General features: G+C 43.6%; 1 protein-coding gene across 1 annotated transcript in view; it reads right to left on the minus strand.

Annotated features, from left to right (window-relative positions):
* Nucleotides 1-22,180, minus strand: part of fam114a2 (family with sequence similarity 114 member A2) — a 51,176-nt gene that overhangs the window by 24,932 nt on the left and 4,064 nt on the right. Inside the window, exons 2-8 of the mRNA XM_072512344.1 lie at nucleotides 21,116-21,438; nucleotides 20,812-20,911; nucleotides 12,250-12,351; nucleotides 9,344-9,450; nucleotides 7,506-7,640; nucleotides 3,533-3,691; nucleotides 3,201-3,324 (exon numbers count right to left, since the gene is read on the minus strand). Coding sequence (XP_072368445.1) covers nucleotides 3,201-3,324; nucleotides 3,533-3,691; nucleotides 7,506-7,640; nucleotides 9,344-9,450; nucleotides 12,250-12,351; nucleotides 20,812-20,911; nucleotides 21,116-21,436 — 1,048 coding nt within the window. The 5' untranslated portion in view covers nucleotides 21,437-21,438. The remainder of the gene's footprint in view (nucleotides 1-3,200; nucleotides 3,325-3,532; nucleotides 3,692-7,505; nucleotides 7,641-9,343; nucleotides 9,451-12,249; nucleotides 12,352-20,811; nucleotides 20,912-21,115; nucleotides 21,439-22,180) is intronic.

A 22,180-nucleotide genomic window follows, 5' to 3' on the forward strand; every position in this document is an offset into this window, starting at 1 on the left:
ACTGGATGGGAAGATTCCAGAATGAAACCCTGCCTCAAATGATTGTAATGTTTACTTCTCTTTTAGTAAGCATGGAGGAGCAGAGTCACAGGGCTGCTAATTAGTTTGAACACCAAGAAAAAAAAAATTATTAAACATGAAAAGTTTGATTATGACACAATACTCCTTTATTCCTTCCTTTGATCCACAAATATATAGTTTTCAAAGATAACAACCCACTCTGAAACCAAATGGCCGGTGCAACTCAACCGATCTTCGATGGACTCCTTCTCAATTCCCCCAGATGATTGTCACGAGTGTTTCCAACCTCTGCTCCCAGAAAGACTTTTAAAATCTTCTTTCAAGCAATGCTTTCCATCAGCTGTTTGCATTAAAAATCCACTTCAGGTTTTCCAACTATTCTGCTCCACGTTTAACAAGGAATCCAGCACCAGATTTTCCACCTCTCCTTTCAGGTTTTATTTATCGCGGTTTTCAACATGCATCCATAATTCTACACCAACTCAGATACGCAGTCCCCAACAGAATATTGTTACTTCAAACGTTGGAAATAAGGACATCAAATCTTAAGATTGTTTCAGATGTGTGGCTTGCCTGTAGCTAACCTCATCAGTTCTTCTTTTTCCAGGTCTACTTTAACATCCATAAACAGCACCTTGTTCCCAAAGGCACCTTGTTCTCTTTGTCCCTTTAATTTCAGACTTCCTGGAAACCGCTCTTCATTTCTCTAGTTTCCCTAACTAGCTATTCTGGTTTCCTGCACTTATTTTCTTAACCATTACTCCATGGTATGGCTTTTCTTCCAGCAAAACAGAGGGATGTTCCCTCTCTAGCCTTCTAAAACTAACTTGTATAATTTCAGTTAAAAACACAATCACAAAAGCTTTCCTACCCTAAAGATGCCCCAAGCTCCTATGCAACAACTTTATGCTTCTTCCATCTTTGTTACTTTTTAGGCAGTAATCCTCAGAAACACACAGTTTGAACTAAAACCAAAACACCCACATGTACAAACATCTTTGTCTAGCATGAATCTATAGGTTTACCCTTCTTACAAATCAACGCTAAATTAAACCCACTTAAAACTATACCTTATTTCTAATATTTAACAATGTAAATATATGGATCACTTAAAACTACCTCTGTTTACCTGACATGTATACCAGGTCTCAAATCACACGTTGGCCAGACCAAATGGGGTGGAAGGTCCTTTCTTGAAAGACAGTCATCAACCAGTCGGATTTGTATAATATTTCAACAGTGTTGAAGATAATGTTTGTTGCTGCTGGCCCACAACTACTTGATTTAATTAATTTGGTTTCACAAATTTCCATGATGTGATATAAACACACAAGTACTGTAAAACCAGGTAACTGCATGCTAAGTCTACAACAAAAACAGAAAATACTGGACAATTGCAGCAGGTCTGACAGCATCTGTGGAGAGAAGGGAGCTAAAGTTTCGAGTCTGAATGACTTTGTCAAAGTTGACTCTTTGTTGAGTCATCCAGACTCAAAACATTAGCAGCATGCTAAGGTTGCATGCAGCAACACTCCAAGAGTTAACAAGCCGCTAGGTCCAAATGGAATACATCCTGAGGGCAACCAAGGTGATGAAAGAAGCTTAGACCAGAATATTCTCCTTGGGCATGCAGTGGTGCCAGAGAACTCCAGGGGAGAGAAGTAAACCTAGTAACTGCAGTTCGCCAGCCTAACGTCAGTGATGGGAAAACCACTAGTGACCATTGTAAAGGAGAAAATTAATGGAGAAGTATAAGTTAATGAGTGACAGTCAGCACAGATTTATTGAAGGTAAATTGTACCTGACTAACCTCAGAGTTATTTAATGAAGTAACAGTGAGAGTTGATGACGTTATTGCAGTAAATAAGGCAGTGAATATAAAAACAGCAGGAACATTTTACGAAACCTTTACAAATCATTAGTTCGGCTTCAGTTGGAGCATTGTGGTCATCACACTTTTGTAAAGATGTCAAGACCTTGGAGAGGGTACAGGGATGTAATAGGGTGATTCCAGGGACAAGGGATGTCAGTTGTGTGAAAAGATTGGTGAAGTTGGGATTGTCTTCCCATGGAAGAGAAAGTTATTGAGGAATTTGCTAGAGGTATTTAAAATTGAAGGATTTTAATATAGCAAGTAGGGAGAAACTGTTTTCTCCAATAAGGATGTCAGTAACCAGAAGTCATGGATTTAAAATAATACAAAAAGGTAGGTTGCACGGTGACACAGTGGTTCGATTCTGACCTCGGGTAACTGTCTATGTGGAGTTTTCACTTTCTCCCTGTGTCTGCGTGGGTTTCCTCCGGGTGTTCTGGTTTCCTCCCACAGTCAAAAGCTGCACATGTTAGGTGGATTGGCCATGCTAAATTACCCCTTAGGGTGGGGTTATAGGAATAGGATGGAGATTGGGCCTAGGTAGGGTGGTCTTTCGAAGGGCCGGTGCACTTGATGGGCCGAATGGCCTGCTTCTGCACCATAGGGATTCTATGATTATAGGGGAAGGAAGGAAAACAACACCCTCGGAAAAAAAGTTAATATTTGAAATACACTACCTGAAAGGGTGGTGAATAACAGATTACATCGCAACTTTCAAAAGGCACCAGGAGCATGTACTTGAAGAGGACTAATTTTCAAGAGATTCAGGAGTCAGCGCTACAACACTGACTTAAACAACACTGCAGTTTTTGCCATTATTTAAATAGTCTCTTCTACAATTTCTCTATTATTGGTTTATTTGTGTAAAAGAGGAATTATACTTTTATAATTTACGTTCAAAAGAAATTTAAGTAATCTATTTACAACGCAATGTAAAGTTAAAATGACTACTGACATTTAAGAGTGAAAGGCTATTCAGAACAAATACAGAAATCATCCAATTCTACTGCCTTACTGAAGTTATTCTAATCTAATTTAAGTTGCAAGGGAAATTATCAGGAGCATCTGGTCAGTAACTGAATAAGTTGAACACATTGAAAAAACATATATAGAACTGAGGAATAATAACAAAAACAGAAAATTGGGGAAATATTCAGCAAGTTAGGCAGCATCAGAGGGTCATCTACTTAACACTGTTCCTCTCCATCGATGCTGCCTGACCTGCTAAGTGTTCCTGTATTTTCGGTTTTTATTTCAGATTTCCAACATCTGCAGCTTTTGGTATTTAAGTTATTTTTCTTTTCACCTTTGTTCTCTTCTTCATCCTCGTCATCAAATTCAACCAAACAAAATGCTTCTTTAATGGCTGCCAACTCCTCTTTCAATTTTTCCAAATCTTCTCCAGACAGGGCATTCAGTACTGATTTAACCTACAGAATATAATGGACAGTCCATACATGCATGGTGAGTAGATCTTGGTAAAGAATCATGTCAGCATTGGATAAGCAGAATCAATTTCCACATTCTAATGTAAATTTTAGATAATTCATACCCAATTAATAAATAGAGGACAGACCAGGCCAAGGTAAATTTATTATGCCCAGTATATATGTTGGGATTATCTTGTTCCTTATTTACCTTTACTTCACTCTCACTCGACAGAATCTCCAAAGCTTCCAGATGAGACAGACCTTGAAATTCATCAAACAACATTCCATAATGAGCCTTCTTTTCTGAATCCACAGAAACCTCATCAGCTGTTTGTTGCTGTTCTTTCTCTTTTGCCTCTCGCAGAACCTACACAAGAGGAAAATAAAGCATAATCAACTTCAAGATCCTCACCACGCAAGAAAGTGAGTCACACAGTGGTTTAAGGATTAACTGTTATTTCTCCATCTTACCCATGTTCTAATTTGGATCAAGAGGCAAACAAGAGGAATTTACTTAGGGAGCCTTTAAATATGATGATTTAGGGGTGTTTCTATCCAGTTCCTCGCAGGCATAAAAATTCTTCTCAAACCTGCTTAGGGGAGGCGGTGGAGGAATGGTATTCTCACTGGACCAGTAATGCAGAGGCTCAAAGTGATGCTCTAGGTTCGAATTCCACCACAGCAGGTGGTGAAATTTGAATTCAATTAAAATCTGGAATTAAAAGTTTAACGATTGCCATTGTTGATGGTCGTAAAAATCCATCTGGTTTGCTAAGGTCCTTGAGGGAAGGATCTCTGCCATCCTTACCTGGTTTGGCCTACATGTGGCAACAATGTAGTTGATTCGTAAATGCCCTTCAGTTCAAGGGTAATTAGGACTGGGCAACAAATGCTGGCTCAGATACCCAGATCAAATGAATGAATAAAATAATCAATTTAACACGTTAACACCAATTTAACTCAAAAAACTTGGAATTCAGTAATTTACCATAATAGCACCAATCAGGAAGAAATATACATTAATTTTTTTTTTTTAAAGTTTAGAGTACCCAATTCTTTTTTTCCAATTAAGGGACAATTTAGTGTGGCCAATTCACCTACCCTGCACATCTTTTTGGGTTGTGGGGGCGAAACCCACGCAAACACGGGGAGAATGTGCAAACTCCACACGGACAGTGACCGAGAGCCGGGATCGAACCCGGGTCCTCGGCGCCGTGAGGCAGCAGTGCTAACCACTGCACCACCGTGCCGCCCCTAGGAAGAAATATACATATAAAAAAAACATTTAAATGATCTAAATTTGCCATCAGTTCGACAAATATAATGAGAATATTTCGAAGGGCAATACATAACTTCTTTAAACACATTAAAGAGCATAGTTAGTTTCTGAGCGGCAGATGCAAATACAGGCACAGTGCCTTCCTCTGTATTGTCCTTTTCAAAATATATTCCCAGCAGTTCTCCAATCCTCAATAATCCCAACTCATCAGCACTATATCAGATCTCCCACAAACCAATGCCACCTTCACCTATTGCCATGCACAGTCTCACTTCCCACCACACAACCAAGATATTAGGTCCCAGAATTTTTGATCTCCTGAGGGATTGCAGCCAGGAGATACTCCAGATGATGTGCTGGGGTACACCCTGCAAGGACTCACAGAAATTGCCAAGGAAGTTCAAACTTCCGATGGGCAATTACTTTGCACTTGGAACCATCCAATACTTCGATTTAAATCAGAGACTTTGGATGATTTGGGTTGTCTTACCAGAATTGTTATCCAGGAAAAGTAAGAATTAAAAACACTTCTACTGATGGGTAACTAAAGAACTGAACCCACCCAACCCTCCAATGGACCACTCCCCCCACCAACTGACAACCCCAAACCCCATGACTGAGCACCCTACCAACACGCTCCCCCCCCCAGACTGACCACTCGACCAACCACCACCACCCCCAACTCTGAAGATGACTCGACTGATGCCTCTTTGACAGACCATATGACCAACCCCCAACTGACCACAGCCAGTGCTGTAAAATGGGGGCATGGCTTTGCTTCCGTCGACACTGCTGTCCTGTACTGAAGGCCTTGGGATCCCTCTGCCCTGAACATTTCTCACCCGGCCCATATCAGAAGATCCTTCTTTAGCATTCCTAATGTGTTCCGAAAAAAATACCTGCTATATGGAAACCATTTTCCCATAAGAAAACATGCAATAAGGGAGTTTGCAATCTGTAATTTTCACATTATAAAATCCTATTAGCTGCCTTGATCCAAACTGGGTAAACCTCCACTAACAATTAATAACTTACTACTACTTTCTACTCTTATTCGAGGAATTAAGGGCTATGGAGAGAGAGCGGGTAAATGGAGTTGAAATCAGCCATGATTGAATGGTGGAGTGGACTCGATGGGCCGAATGGCCTTACTTCCGCTCCTATGTCTTATGGTCTTATGGTCTAACTCCTAATCGATCCTTCCCACCTCAAGCTTGCCATTTGTCATAGGGGTATCCTTTTAAGAAATGTTTTGTCTTATCACAAGGCTTCAGTGATGTCATTGTGTGGGTGGAGCTGGGCTGTGGCCCTGGGTTTTACTTTCGTTTTTCAGCTGGGAGCTGTTTTGTAGCTTTGAGTTTTTTTGCTTTCGTTTTTACATTTGGATGCTGGATTCAGACAGAGAAGTCTTGTCTTGTCTCTCTCGCTCTGCATTTTAAAAGCTGTTTCCATAACTTGATAAAAGAGATAATTGCTTTCTGGGAGGAATTCAAACCTACTGTTTTGGTAAAAGGGTTTTCTGGTTTATGGGATGTTGTTATTAAATTGAAACAGTAGGGAAATCTAATAAGGATTTATATAGAGCACTGTAGCTGCGTGGGGTATTCATGTTTGTAGTTGATAAAAATGCTTACTGTATGTTTATAAAAATGTTAACTGAATTTGTAGAATAAACTTTGTTTTTGATTAAGTGCTTAAGGCCTCTGTTGAATAACACCTGAAAGGCCGGCCCATGTGCTCCTCATAACCAAAATCTATAAACAGTTGTAGGTCAGGTGAACTCCATGGTATACTTTGTAGTTTTCTAAACGCTAGCCCATAACACATTTCCCACTCGCCGCTGGTCCTGATCTGAATTAGGTAAGATTTTTTATTGACAAGGAAGTCAAGGGTTATGGGGAGCAGACAAGAAGATGGAGCTGAAACCACAATAAGCTCAGACAAGATCTTTTCCAATGCCAGAGTGGACTCAAAAGATCAAACCGTCTATTCCTGCTCCCACATTTCATGTTCCTCCCACTCACCACCCCCTGCCAACTTGCTGTTTCCATCCCTGGTCCTCCTGCTTGCCAGTTCCCTCTCTGATCCTCCCACTCACTGACCCTCCTGCTCGCTGCTTCCTGCCCCATTCCGCCCTCTCCCTCATACTGAGGGTATGGGAGAGAGAAGTGGCCTGATTTTGAGAGGGGATTGAACATACTCTAACTCTGCTAATACACAAGAACTAGGAGGAGTAGGCAGTTCAGCTCCTCGAGCCCACTCCGCCATTCAATATGATCATGGCTGATCTTAAACAAGGCAACTCTATTTGAGGAATGTCTCTAATTTGCAAACCCTGCTAAACAAAAGTGTGCTATTAGAATGGGCTACAAACGGAGGATACCTGTAATCTCATTGATCTAGACCACCCTTCTAAGCCTCCTAACTTATATCACCAGCCTCTCATGACACCTCATTCCCACGCAATCTCAAACAGCTCCTTTACTACCTACTTTCCAAAAAAGGTAGACTGTAAATTTCAGTACATAATCAACTTCAGTACATATTTATTTCATAGCTATGTTGATTTCCACAAAAGTGTAGACATACATAGCTACAATTTAAACATTAGCCAATACTTCCATATTACTTAGTATTAAAAAGGGTAGTTGGGGAGTTATCAGACAGTTTAAATTCCTGCAAGTCTGCTCTATATTCCATAAACAATCATACCCCAGCATAAATTACTGAAATGCAGTTTTATGCGACTACAAATATGATTAATAGCATTATGTCATTGCAGTATCAGTTATGTTATTGCACATTTGTTTAGATGATCAAAAATTGTCGTGCAAGTGACAAGTCCCAATACTGAAAAAAAACAATGATTTTATTTTAGTCACTGCCAAGGTTTAGTGAATACCTGAGACAACGTGGTTGTCCTGTACATTAGTCCTCTTGTCTTCTTGAATCCAGGATCTCCTTCTGCAATAACATCCATGGTCTTTTTCCCAATAAACTCAAGTGCATCCAAACCACCACTTAGTACAGTTTTTCCCTGAAAATAAAGTGATGTACATAATCTTTATTATTGTCACAAGTAGGCTTACATTAACACTGCAATGAAGTTACTGTGAAAAGTCCCTAGTCACCACATTCCGGTGCCTGTTCGGGTACAGAGGGAGAACTCAGAATATCCAATTCACCTGACATGCAAGTCTTTTGGGACTTGTGGGAGGAAACCGGAGTGCCCGGAGGAAACTCACACAGACACGGGGAGAACGTACAGACTCCGCACAGACAGTGACCCAAGCTGGGAATCGAACCTGGGACTCGAACCTGGGACACTGGCGCTGTGAAGGAACAGTGCTAACCACTGTGCTACCCTGCCGCCTATATTTATATTGCATCTGATGAACGTATACAGAAAAGTTTTGATTAAACACTTAATGATCAGAAAGCACCAGTATGGTTTCAACTTTGGATGCTTTGTACTGCAAAATGTGAAGTTCATTTACCTATCTAGTCAATAGATAAATTGGTACTCTGAAATTTCAACATATATTCTTGATAATTATTCCAGTCCAAAAAGTTCCAATATTAAATTGTAAAATTATATTTTAAAAATCCCAAACTAAGCTCTTTTTAAGTTATATTAAAGGCATACTCTGCATTGTTACTTGGAACTATTGTGAACAGATAAACCTATGATATAATTGGACGGGTGGGATGAACACCGATGAGCAGTGCATCTGCTGCACATGCTGAGTCTTTGAACATTTTTAAGGCAGAGGTGGATAGAATTTTGATAAGTATGGGTGGGGTGGGGGAGAGAGCGGATAGGTTATTGGGGTTAGGTGGGATGCAGATTTGAGGTTACCATCAGATCAGTCATGATCTTATTAAATGGTGGAGCAGGGCTGAGGGGCTGAATGGGCTACCCCTGTTCCTTGTTCGTATAATGATGTAACAACATTGTTTTAGAATGATTAATGTCAGGAATTCTCCCAACATTTTTAGACATTTGAGTAAATTGGCACGGTGAGGTTAGCACCACCAGGTTCAATTCTGGGTGACTGTGTGGAGTTTGCACTTTTTCCCCCGTGTGTGCGTGGGGTTCCTCCGGGTGCTTCGGTTTCCTCCCACAGTCCAAAGTAGTGCAGGTTAGGTGTATTGGCCGTGCTAAATTGCCCCTTAGTATCCAAAGATGTATAGGTTATGTGGGGTTATGGGTTTGCAAGGAAAAAGTGGAGGAGTTGGCCTACGTAGGGTGTTCTTTCGGAGGGCTGGTGCAGACTCGATGGGCCAAATGGCATCCTTCTGCACTGTAGGAATTCTTTTTTTTTTTAAATTTAGAGTACGCAATTATTTTTTTCCAATTGAGGCGTAATTTAGGGTGGTCAATCCACCTACTCTGCACATTTTTTTTGGTTGTGGCGGTGAGATCCATGCAGACACGGGGAGAATGTGCAAACTCCACATGGACAGTGACCCGGGGCAGGGATCAGACCCGGATCCTCGGCACCGTGAGGCAGCAGTGCTAACCACACTTACGGATTCTATGGTAACCACTATCCATATATTTTGAACTTTTATAATGTGAAGAAAGAATCCTGATGCAGCATATGAATATCAATCTAAAGGTGTGGGAGCAGTTTAGTTCGGAGAAAAGATTAGGCATGTGGTAGGGTGTGGAAAGACTAATTCACTGACCATCATGTAAAGGGCATTGGCTATCAGTTGAATAAAAGACATACTCACAGTGCTCTGAACTGCACTAGTGATGGTAGAAAACATTCCAAATGCTCCACCAGTTGGAGAGGACGTTACGCTCTCAGCTTTCGGACTGTCCTTAAAGTTCTCTAATTCTGTCGTTTCCAAAGAAGAAACAAGATTGCAAGTTTTAGAATGATTTATTCAAATCAAATAGACCACACATCACGTAATGACATTTATGCAAATATCTGAATTTTTGACAACTACTGGCATCAACAAAAAACTTTCTGCCATTCCACCTCACTTTCCTCCCTCTAAGAGGTTTCTTAAAACCTTCCTCCTTGATCAGGTTTTTTTGTCATCTGTCCTAAAATCTCGTTAAACAAAATGGTGCAGATGCTGTAAATTATGGAAATGCTACAAATACTCAGGTCTGGCAGCATCTCTGGAGAAAGGTGCAGAGTTAGCATTTAAGGTTAACTGTTCTTCACAGACTCTATCTGGCCAGCGGAGGGCTTCTAGCATTTTCTGTTTATATTTCTAGTATTTCATTCTATGAAGAAGCATCCAATTCTGTTTGAACTTGTTCCAGTGAATGAGATGTTTTACTATATAAAGGGCACCATATAAAGGCAAATTGTTCACAGTGTAAAGGTGTGCCATGACTTAAAAAAGGTTGGAAGCCACTGCCCGAAACCATTGTAAAGACTCAGATGATGGTGGTGATCTGCAAAAGATTGTTGTATAATAACTTTTAAAAATCTTCAGAATTTTATTGAATATTATAGAAATCTTATGAAGAAAGTTTCCATTGCAGTTTGCTGTCTGAAAAACACAGGTCTGGCCAAGGACATGTCTCTAGCACAGGAATTCTTATGATCCATATGTAAATCAATCAAAACAGGCTTGTGGGGGGCACTTTGGACAGAACGAGTCCTGTGAAGTGATCTGTGCTGCCTAGTCTTCTTCAGATGGAGGAAGAACGGGAGCAAGAGTTTCCTAGCATCTTGGTTAGAAGAAAGTGGACAAAAGAGAAACAGAACAGAGAAGAGATTGCCGTCCCCAGATGCGGAAATTGGCTTTGTCTGTGCATTCATCCTCTGGAACTGGTAAATCGTGCTCATTTGCTTTTCCTCTCCATTTAGTTAATGTGTCATATTTAAAGCATTGCTTCTTAATGAACTGCTTAATAAATTATTCTAAAATCACTTACTGATCATGGAATTTACAGTGCAGAAGGAGGCCATTCGGCCCATCAAGTCTGCACCGGCACTTGGAAAGAGCACCCTACCCAAGCCCACAACTCCACCCTATCCCTATTGTCATGTGAGAGTACCTTTAAGAAATGGGTGTTTATAAATGGGTGTGTATATAAATATCTGTAGTGAGAGTACCTTTAAGAAATGGGTGTTTGCTACTGCAGTGATGTCAGAGAGTGGGTGGAGCTGGGCTGTGTCAGCTTTATCCTTTCGTTTTTGAGCAGGCCGCAGGGTGTGTTTTAGTTTCGTTTTCAGTGTTGGAGCTGAAGCCAGACCAAGCAGGTGTACTGCTGTTCTCTCTGCCATCAAAAGACTATCTCTTGATCATTTGGTGAATTCAGAATTATAAATGTTCTCAGTAGTGAATGTAAACCTGTGTGCTTCTGTTAAAAAGGTGTTTCGTTTGTCTGGATGTTGTTTGGGAAGTTATTAAGGATTACTTAGTGTTGTAGTCTTTGGGGGTTGTATTTGAATTGATGGTTGCTAAGATGTTCACTGTATGTTTTAAAAAGATTAACTGGAGTTCATAGAATAAACATTGTTTTGCTTTAAAAAATACTTTTCCATTTCTGCTGTACCACACCTGTAGAGTGGGCCGTGTGCTCCCCATACCACAATCTATTAAAAGTTGTGGGTCAGGTGAACTCCATGATACACTTTGGGCTTCTCTAAACCCTGGCCCACAACACTACAACACAAAAAACCCCACCCAACACTAAGGGCAATGTTGGACACAAGGGCAATTTAGCATGGCCAATCCACCTAGCCTGCACATTTTAAGATTGTGGACTCTCTTTGGACTGTGAGAGGAAACCGGTGCACCCGGAGCAAACCCATGCACACACTGGGAGAACGTGCAGACTCTGCACAGACAGTGACTCAAGCCGGGAATCGAACTTGAACCTGGGACCCTGGAGCTGTGAAGCAATTGTGATAACCACTATGCTACTGTGCTGCCCTCTATTGCCTTCTATGGGCAGGTTGTGACCCCCAAGCAAATTTTATAGAACATCCCAACGCTCGCCGCTATTGCACCCGCAAAATCCAAGCCATGAACAATGGCCGCTTGGCAAAATACCGGAATTCATGGAGACACAACCCAACAAGCATAGAATCATAGAATTTACAGTGCAGAAGGAGGCCATTCGGCCCATCGCGTCTGCACAGGCACCTGGAAAGAGCACCGCACCCAAGCCCACACCTCCACCCGATCCCGTAACCCCACCTAACTTTTATTTTGGACACGAAGGACAATTTAGCATGGCCAATCCACCTAGCCTGCACATTTTAAGATTGTGGGAGGAAACCGGAGCATCCAGAGAAAAGCCACGCAGACACTGGGAGAAGGTGCAGACTCCGCACAGTCAGTGACCGAAGCCGGGAATCGAACCTGGAACCATGGAGCTGTGAAGCAACAATGCTAACCACTGTGCTACCGTGTCTCCCAGCACGTCAATAGTTTAAAACTAGATGAGGGAATACATAAAAGTTCAGCATCAACCTATAGTAAATATAATAAATAAGGAGGAATGCAAAATTATTCTGATTAAGCGACAGACCTTCAGGATTTACTATATTTGCAGATTCCATCTCAATGTTCCTTATAGCATCTTCATCTTTAACCCTAAAACAGGTCTAATCATTGATAGAAGCTAACTTTTCAGAATTCAGAGATAGTTCTGCTGTCATCACCTTTGTCTCCATCAGACACTTTCACTTCTGCTGAAACGTCTGTGGGACTGGGAATCCCAAGAGAAGACTCAGCTTTTTCAATCACTTGGGAAATCCCATGACCTGTAGTAATAAAAACAAAAGACAGGAAGCCAAGAGATAAATAAGTTAACAAAGCAAGCCATTCAGTGTCGCCAAATTATGAGGTAAGAATCACATTAATAACCAATGGTGGAAGCCAAATTATCAGGGACTTAGTTGTTGCCAACTTTTGGTTGGCTCTTAAATGTTGCCCGTTGTATCTTTACTTAATTTGCTCTGTTTCTATAACCTTTGCTCTAGAGTCGCCAGGTATCTTTATGATACTGCCACGAGGTTCAAGTTCAAGCACTGATCAATAACTCAACACACCAATTAGTAAGATTCAAATCAAAACACATTTATTGTACACAGTAAATCACTACTCATGCATAAACTCTACTCTCTAGACTATTCTCTATCACTAAAAGGCCTATACTTAGCTTCGGAATTGGCCCACCAGGTCAGGGGAACAAATGGCCTTTCATTCGATCTGAGTCTGCAGGATTCAAAAGCTGGCATGGACTGGTAGCTAGGAGCGCCTATCCCGTAGCGCGCGTTGACTGGGGACTTACTTGGTTGATGCGGCAGCTTAGACAGTTCACTCTCAAGGGTTGATTCGAGTTGCTGAGTGACCCTGCCAAGAAGGACGATTTGAACTTGGGGACTCTACTTTATAGTCCCCAGGGGCTTCCCGCCGTTCGGGGCAGACCCCGTACCTGGTTCCAAGTGATTGGACTGCGTTCCGATCACTTGGACCGATTTCTCCAATACTGGAGTCACTCCCTGATCGCTGGGCAGTCCCTAGGTGTCCGTTGGCCTTCCTTTGTCTTGGCTCCTGCTGGTGCCGAGGAGTCTGGCTTGGCCTTATTCACCTCAAATGTTTTGATTGTTCCCGGGGATCGCTCATTAGTATGCAGTTGGCTGAGAGTTTCAGTGCTGTCTGGGCTTTTGCAAGTTCTAATACACTGGATTTTTGCACTTGCTAGTTTTTGCCTGTGTTGGCTGAATTTCCCTGCAGCCTTTGCGGACCTCCATTTTAAGTCGGGAAGTGGCCAACCCAGGTGGCTACATAGTCATCAACAACGTATTTTCCTTCTGCAATGATTCACCTCTTCCATTTACTTTTTATTGGAATACAAATGTAATCAATGTATGAAAAGCTAAGCAGCATTAGCTTAAGCTATTTTCTCCTCTCCACTGAAATCTTCTTCAGAGTCTTTTTCTGTCTCCTTTGGCTTTTGAGGACCACTACACCATCCATAATTTCTGCATCAGTATGTGCGAACAGTGTGTATCACTTCAGCCTACTTTCCAGCTTCAAGCCACTGTTCTCTCTCACATTTGCAAAGTGAATATATAGGAGTTTCATTCACCATTTCCATAATTTTGGATAATGTATTTTTTCTAGGCCTTACATTAAAAATGTTTAAAATCTTTTTCACCAAAAGAGCCTTCCGCAAACATAAACCTCGGCAACAATTTTCTCCCAAGTCATGCCCAATGTTGCAATTTCAGTCTCCAACTGAACCAGTCTCCACAGTTTTAAATCGAGAAAGATGTGGCTTTACTGGTTCAGGGGGGAAACTTCAACACGGTACTGGACCCGGCACTGGACCGATCCAGGTCGAGGTTGGGCAAGAGGCCAGCTGCGGCCAAGGCTCTCAGCGGGTTTATGGATCAGATGGGGGGGGGGGAGTGGATCCGTGGAGGTTTGCTAGGCCAGCGGCCAGAGAGTTCTCTTTTTTCTCCCACGTGCATAAGGCCTATTCACGGATAGACTTCTTTGTGGTGAGCAGAGCACTGATTCCAGGAGTGGAGGGAATGGAATATTCAGCCATCCTGATTTCGGACCACGCCCCGCACTGGGTGGAGTTGGAGGAGGAAAGGGACCAGCGCCCGCTGTGGCGCTTGGACGTGGGACTGTTGGCAGATGAAGAGGTTTGTGGGCGTGTCCGGGGGTGCATTCAGAGATACATAGAGGCCAATGATAATGGGGAAGTACCGGTTGGTGTGGTTTGGGAGGCTCTGAAAGCGGTGGTTAGGGAAGAGTTAATCTCAATTAGGGCTCACAGGGAGAAGAGGGAGAGGACGGAGAGGGAGAGGTTGGTGGGGGAGATATTAAGGGTGGATAGGAGGTATTCGGATTCCCCTGAAGAGGGGCTGCTGAAGGAGCGACGGAGCCTCCAAACGGAATTTGATTTGTTGACCACGGGGAAAGCTGAGACCCTGTGGAGAAAGGTGCAGGGGGTAGTATACGACTGTTGGGAGAAGGCGAGCCGGATGCTGGCGCACCAGCTACGCAAGAGGGAGGCGGCGAGGGAAATTGGAGGAATCAGGGACAGAGGGGGGAACACGGTGCGGAGTTCGGTTAAAATAAACGAGGTATTCAGGGATTTCTATGGGAACCTGTATAAGTCAGATGCCCCAGAGGGGGGGGGGGGGGAATGCAGCGGTTCCTGGACCAACTGAGGTTCCTGAGAGTGGAGGAGGAGAGGCAAATGGAAGGCCTGGGGGCCCCGATTGGGATAGAGGAGCTGGTTACGGGGTTGGGGAGCATGCAGCCAGGCACGGGCCCGGGGCCTGATGGGATCCCGATCGAATTTTACAGGAAGTTTGTGGATCTGCTGGATCCGCTGCTGGTGAGAATCTTCAATGAGGCGAGGGAGGTAGGGATTCTCCCCCCGACAATGTTTCGGGCGCTGATCTTGCTGATCCTTAAGCGGGACAAGGACCCGCTGCAGTGTGGCTCGTATAGGCCGATCTCGCTCCTTAATGTAGATGCCAAGTTGCTGGCAAAGGTCCTAGCCACAAGGATTGAGGATTGTGTCCCGGGAGTGATACATGAGGACCAGACGGGGTTCGTGAAGGGCAGGCAGTTAAATGCAACTGTGCGGAGGCTCCTGAATGTGATTATGATGCCCTCGGAGGGTGGGGAGGCAGACGTGGTGGCGGCAATGGACGCGGAGAAGGCCTTTGATCGGGTGGAGTGGGAGTACCCATGGGAAGTGCTTGGCAGGTTTGGGTTCGGGGAGGGGTTCATAGGGTGGGTCAAATTGTTATACCAGGCCCCGGTGGCGAGCGTATCTACGAACTGGCGGAGATCAGAATATTTTAGGTTGCGCCGTGGGACGAGACAGGGGTGCCCCCTGTCCCCTCTGTTATTTGCTTTGGCAATTGAGCCGCTGGCCATGGCGTTGAAGGAATCTAGAAACTGGAGGGGGTTGGTCCGGGGAAGGGAGGAACATCGGGTCTTGTTGTATGCTGATGACCTGCTTTTGTACATCGCAGATCCAGTGGAGGGGATGGTGGAGGTCATGCGGATCCTTAGGGAGTTTGGGGACTTCTCAGGCTAAACTTAATGTGGGGAAGAGTGAGCTCTTTGTGGTGCATGCGAGGGGCCAGGAAAGGGGGCTGGAGGAGCTGCCGCTTAAGAGGGCGGAGAGGAGTTTCCGATATTTGGGTATCCAGGTGGCCAGGAGTTGGGGGGCCCTGTATAAGCTTAATTTGGCGCGGTTGGTAGACCAGATGGAGGATGACTTTAGGAGATGGGACGTGTTGCCACTCTCCCTGGCGGGCAGGGTGCAGTCCGTTAAGATGACAGTCCTCCCTCGGTTCCTGTTTGTGTTCCAGTGCCTGCCCATCCTCATCCCCAAGGCCTTTTTTAAGCGAGTAAGCAGGAGCATTATGGGGTTTGTATGGGCAAGTAAGACCCCAAGGGTCAAGAGGCTGTTTCTGGAGCGTAGTTGGGACAGGGATGGGCTGGCACTACCGAACCTGTGTAGTTATTACAGGGCAGCCAATGTGGCAATGATTCAGAAATGGGTAATGGAGGGAGAGGGGGCGGCGTGGAAAAGATTAGAGGCGGCGTCATGCGTGGGCACTAGCTTTGGAGCGCTGGTGATGGCACCTTTGCCGCTACCATCGACGCGGTACACGACGAGCCCAGTGGTGGCGGCGACACTGAGGATCTGGGGGCAGTGGAGACAGCACATGGACGAGTTGGGGGCCTCAATTTAGTCCCCAATATGGAATAATCATAGGTTTGCCCATGGGCAGGATAGATGGCGGATTCCTGAGCTGGCATCGGGCGGGAATTAAAAGGATGGGGGACCTATTTATCGACAGGGCTTTTGCTAACCTGGGGGTGTTGGAGGAGAAATTTGGCTTACCCCCCCGGAAACGCTTTTAGGTACATGCAGGTGAGGGAATTTTGTTTGTGAGTTTGTGAGAAGGCAGGTAAGGGAATTTCCGTTGCTTCCCGCACGGAGGATTCAGGACAGGGTGACCTCGGGTGTATGGGTGGGAGAGGGCAAGGTCTCGGCGATCTATCAGGAGCTGCAGGAGGCGGAGTAAGCCTCGGTGGAGGAGCTGAAGGGCAAGTGGGAGGAGGAGCTGGGCGAGGAACTGGATGAGGGCTTGTGGGCGGAGGCCTTGGGCAAGGTTAACTCCTCCTCGTCTTGCGCCAGACTTCGTCTGATCCAGTTCAAAGTGGTTCAAAGGCACATATGACAGAGGAGAGGATGTGCACGTTTTTTGGGATGAAGAACAAATGCGTGAGGTGCTCGGGGAGCCCAGCAAATCACACCCATATGTTCTGGGCATGCCCAGCGCTAGAGGGGTTCTGGAGGTGCTTCGCAAAGGCTATGTCCAAAGTCTTGGATACTCGGGTAAAACCGAGCTGGGGATAGCAATATTCGGGGTATCAGATGAGCCGGAAGTTCAGGAGCCGAAAGAGGCCGGAGTTCTGGCCTTTGCGTCCTTGGTAGCCCGGAGGAGGATCCTACTAATTTGGAGGGATGCGAAACCCCCAAGCGTGGAAGCTTGGATTAATGACATGGCAGGGTTCATCAAGTTGGAGAGGATAGTTTGCCTTGCGAGGGTCTGTGCAGGGGTTCTCCAGGCAGTGGCAACCATGCCTAGACTTTCACACTGAACGTTAGGTGGAGGTCAAGAGCAGCAGCAACCCAGGGGGGAGAAGGGGGAGGGTTTTTTGGCTTTTTTTTATTATTGTAAGGGGCGTTTGCCCCATTTTTGTTCTTAGTTTGTTAGATAGTTTAATGTTTAGTGGTTTAAGTTGTTGGAGGGGATGGCGTAAGGCCCCCACTTTTTATTTTACTTATGTATATTTTCTTTCCTTTTTGGAGTGTTTTGTAAAAAATTATTGAAAACCTTGAATAAACATTTTTTTTTTTAAAAAAGGAAAAGTCCAATTCACTTTCTTCTTCCAATTTACGGTCTTCATTCCTAGCTTTGGAAGAATTATTTGCTATTTGTTCAAGATTAGATAGTGACAGATCTATTCGGTAACAGCTGTTATTATTACTTCATAATCAGAAACAAAATCGGATTCAGAGGTCACGGCTGACTCTTCAAGACTGTAATTACTATTAATTCAGGCTCCTCTTTCTTATGGTCACCTTCGGTTTTAGAGTTCTCAGAATCTAATTCTCCACTGAATTTTACCTTTGACAAGACTTAAGGAATCATTCCTGTAGAGAAACATTCATCAGTATCAGCCAAAATAGATTCATTACCATTGTCATTTGATATGTGATCAATGTCTTTCAACATTTCTTTCTTTGAGTCACTTACTGCCCAATACGTTTTCCTAATTTGCACATTGGTATCTCATGTGCTATCTGCAGTAGGTTCCTCAGGCTCTCTGCAATTATAGGTGAAGCTATAATCTTCACTCTTTGAGTAGCACCTGTGTCCCTTAAGATAGTTATGGGTTTGGCTACTTCAGTTGAGGAAAATGGGGTCATCTTCCCCTTAGACAGAAACAAGGTGTATCTCTCATCTACCTCATTCCTCACAACTGCTCCCACAGCAGTGTTTATCTCAGGTCTCCTAGGTCCAGTTAAAGCTACAGTCTGCCCTATAGTTCTCCACTTTTGTTCCCTTTTCGGAATCCACCTTATGAACTCCCATAAATCCAACAGGCTTCCCTTGCAACTTCCAACATGCTGAATGAACCTGTCCCTCCTTGTTACAGTTTGCCAAGTCTCACCGCCAATCTCAGTACCTTCCTTCCTGGTCTGAGGAGGAGATCTCCGAGCTTTCCAACTATCCATTCTTTACCTTGGCCACCTGCCTTCCTTTCACTCTCTCATTTCCTATCCTTTTTAAAAGTTTGGGGGTGATGGAACAAAGGTTATGGATGAGCTCATAATCATCAACCATAATTGCTGCCTGCCCTCTGGTCTTCAACATGTGCGCTTACCGTATACTGTAGGAGGTAGGGAATTCTTAAATTTCCCTAAGAGAATGAGGTCTCAGAGCGTCATAGGTAATTTCGATTCCCAATGCTCATACCCACCCATCAAAATTGTTCTGCTTAACCCTTCCATAGGTCTGTCCCGGCTGTCTCCTTAAATTCCAAAACTTTTGCCTATATGCCTCGGGAACCAATTCATATGCATCCAGAATAGCCTGTTTTACCTCATCATAATTCTTACACACCCGATCTGACAGTGAAGCATAAACATCCTGTGCCCACCCTGTCAATTTACTCTGCATGGTTAATGTCCACTTTTCTCTTGGCCACTCCTTTGGGTTACTATTTTCTCAATAGCGCTAAAAGAAATGTTTCTATCTCCTTGTCATCAAAGTTTGAGAAGGCCTGTATAAATTTAAACATATCGCCACGGGGTTCCATTCTACGAAAGCACCCCTCTGTTTGCTGGCAGCTTCCCACTAATTTCTAGTGCCTTAAGTTGGAGGTCTTTGCACAATGCACGGTTGCATTGTGGATAGCACAACTGCTTCACAGCTCCAGGGTCCCAGGTTCGATTCCGGCTTGGGTCACTGTCTGTGCGGAGTCTGCACATCCTCCCAGTGTGTGCGTGGGTTTCCTCCGGGTGCTCCGGTTTCCTCCCACAGTCCAAAGATGTGCAGGTTAGGTGGATTGGCCATGATAAATTGTCCTTAGTGCCCAAAATTGCCCTTAGTGTTGGGTGGGGTTACTGGGTTATGGGGATAGGGTGAGGTGTTGACCTTGGGTAGGGTGCTCTTTCCAAGAGCCGGTGCAGACTCGATGGGCCGAATGGCCTCCTTCTGCATTGTAAATTCTATGAAATAATTGCAACTTCCTCATTTCCATCTCCATTTCTTTTTCATCGACCTCAGCTCCATTCCCATTTGTATCTGGATTTTAGCGAATTGTACTGATTGCTGCCCTGACCCAGGCTGTGTTTCTGGTATTTCTTTCAAATTTAAATGCTGAACAATCACAACAATTATCTCCACCTTTCTTGCTCTAGCTGGTATTGTTATTTCTAATTCACCTGTCTCCGACTAGCCTGTCTTTTTGGAGCTCTTTTAAATAAACCAAAGATAAGTCTTTCACCTGCAGAAATCTGTTAGCAGCTTCCAGAGCCATCCTGTTATATCACTACAAACCTGGTGTCTTTTTTAATTTATACTGTAGCCCAAACTTCACTGTCTGCCATTCCATGGATCTCGGACCCGAGCACCCAAATTATGTTACGACACCCTGGGCAAGTGCTGGTCAATTCCAGCCCCACACATCCCAGTCACAACACAAGTGAATTAACCAATAACGTTGATAAAAATACCCAAAGTCTTTGGCCTTTGGCCAATTAATTGACCACCAACCAAATCAATCAAACTGAGTCCCAGCCAATCTCCATCATTGGTGCCGGTCAGTCTACAACTCTAGTTTAATCCAGCACAGCCTAGCACAGTGATCTCTCCTGCGGCTGAATTTTCCTGTTTGAATCAAAGATACAGGCTGCCTTAAAGACACATGTCCATTAATCATCCATGGACCAAAAATGTAATGGTAATAATAAAAGAAAAAGGAAATAAGAGAATCAATAGGAAGGACCCTTACACTATATATGTCTACTGTCACTAAATGCCTAAAATTGTCAACTGTCCATGATAGGCCATAGTGATGAAAACTAGCTACCACATACTCTGCGGACTTAAAATCCTGATGCAAAAATTCCAAAATTAAGACAGAGAAAATGCAAACTAGCAGGAAAGAAACATTTATCTAGTTGTTCTCATTTTAGATGCCTTAGCTCTGCATTGCATAAGCTTACCCAAGAACAACAAATTTACATACATGCATGGAAACATACATAGAAAATAGGAGGCCATTCAGCCCTTCGAGCCTGCTCTGTCATTCATCTATCACTCTCAATTCTGAAATATCCAGCGACTGAGCATCCACATCCCCTGATATAAAAAATTTATGGCTGATCATCAAGTTCAATACCCAGATCCCGCCTTCCCTCCATATCCCTTGATCCGTTTAGTCCCAAGAACTATATCTAATTCCTGCTTGAAATTACACATTTTGGCCTCAACTTCTTTCTGTGGTAGTGAAAATTTACAATAATCTCTTACCAGGTTGACATTTTATACTCAGTATCCTTGATGCAACTACTTCATTTCATTTATCAACTGAAGCAGTAAACTAGCTTTGTGGGATAAACTGTTCAGCAATATGTTTAAGAGCAGCAGTGAACTCACCAACAGATGCCACTGTGGCTGTTGCTGTAGTAAGCAGTGACTTTCCCCAATTGCCCCAGTAGCCCCAACTTGCTGCCTCTTGACTAGAGAGCTCTTGCGCCTGCAAAAGAAATGAACGAGGGACGCGGGGATTAGACAATAAACTATATTTTTAAATTTTATGTCACTAATGTATACAGCTAAGTTCTGGCATTCAAGTAGAGCAACACTGAAGCACTGTCAAACAAAGACAAGTCAATATTTGTAGGGTAAATTAATATTTCCTGAAAATTATCACAAATATTCAACCTCTAACATTGCTTACCTTGTCAGGAACTGCCGAGGGTTGTTGTTCAGTCAACTCAGGTTGGCTGGATCCCTTTGATTCTGGTCTCTTTCTCGTCATATTGACCGACTCCTTTCCTTGACTTGTACTGCTTTCATGAATGCTATCAGCAGACCCACAGCCCTCATTTTGGGCATTGTCTGTAGTGTACTTGCTCATTTCAGTCTCAGATTGCTGCTCTAATTCAACATCTTGTTTGCACTCTTTTTCTCTAACTGCTGTAACGTTAACGGAACTTCCTTCTGGAGCCACAGGCTGTTCATTCACCTCAGTCATTCCTGTATCCGTCACTTCTGACATACCTGTAAATAAATGAATAAATCACTTCATAAGAGCATAAGAAATAGTTTATTTGGCCCAGCAAGCCAGCTCCACTATTAAACAGCATAATGGCTGAACTTCTATCTGTCCCCACCAGATATTCCTAGATTCCATTAGTGTCTAAAAATCTATCACTCTCAATTCTGAAATATCCAGCGACTGAGCAGCCACAACCCCTGATATAAAAAATACAAAAGATTATCTAGAGATAAAAGATTTCTCCTCATCGGATTCCTAAACAACTAGCCTGGCCTTGTCCTGATATAATGGCCTCTAGTTCGAGAGTTAGACTCGACAGCCAGAGGAAACAGCTACTCAGCATCTACCCCATCAAGCTCTCTCAGAATTTATCATATTTTAATGAGATCACCTCTCTTTCTTCTAGACTCCAGAAATGATAGGCCCATTCTACTCACCCTTCTTATAGCCCAGGAAGCAATCCAGTGAACCTTTATTGCACCCCCTCTAAGGCGCATAGATCTTGCCTCAGGTAGATTTGTCAAATATGATTTTCCTTCCATAAAACCACATTGACTTTGCCTAATAATATTATGATTTACCCTGTACTCTGTCACCAAGTTCCTAATAACAGATTCTAGCATTTTCCCTACCGATGAGGTCAGGTTAACTCTCCCTCCTTTCTTGAACAGTGAGATTACACTTTTTATTTTCATGGGGATCATTCTGGAATGCAAGGAATTTTGGAACATCAAACCAATGTAT

This window comes from Scyliorhinus torazame, chromosome 7, assembly GCF_047496885.1.
Source record: "Scyliorhinus torazame isolate Kashiwa2021f chromosome 7, sScyTor2.1, whole genome shotgun sequence".
NCBI classification, from domain to species: Eukaryota; Metazoa; Chordata; class Chondrichthyes; order Carcharhiniformes; family Scyliorhinidae; genus Scyliorhinus; species Scyliorhinus torazame.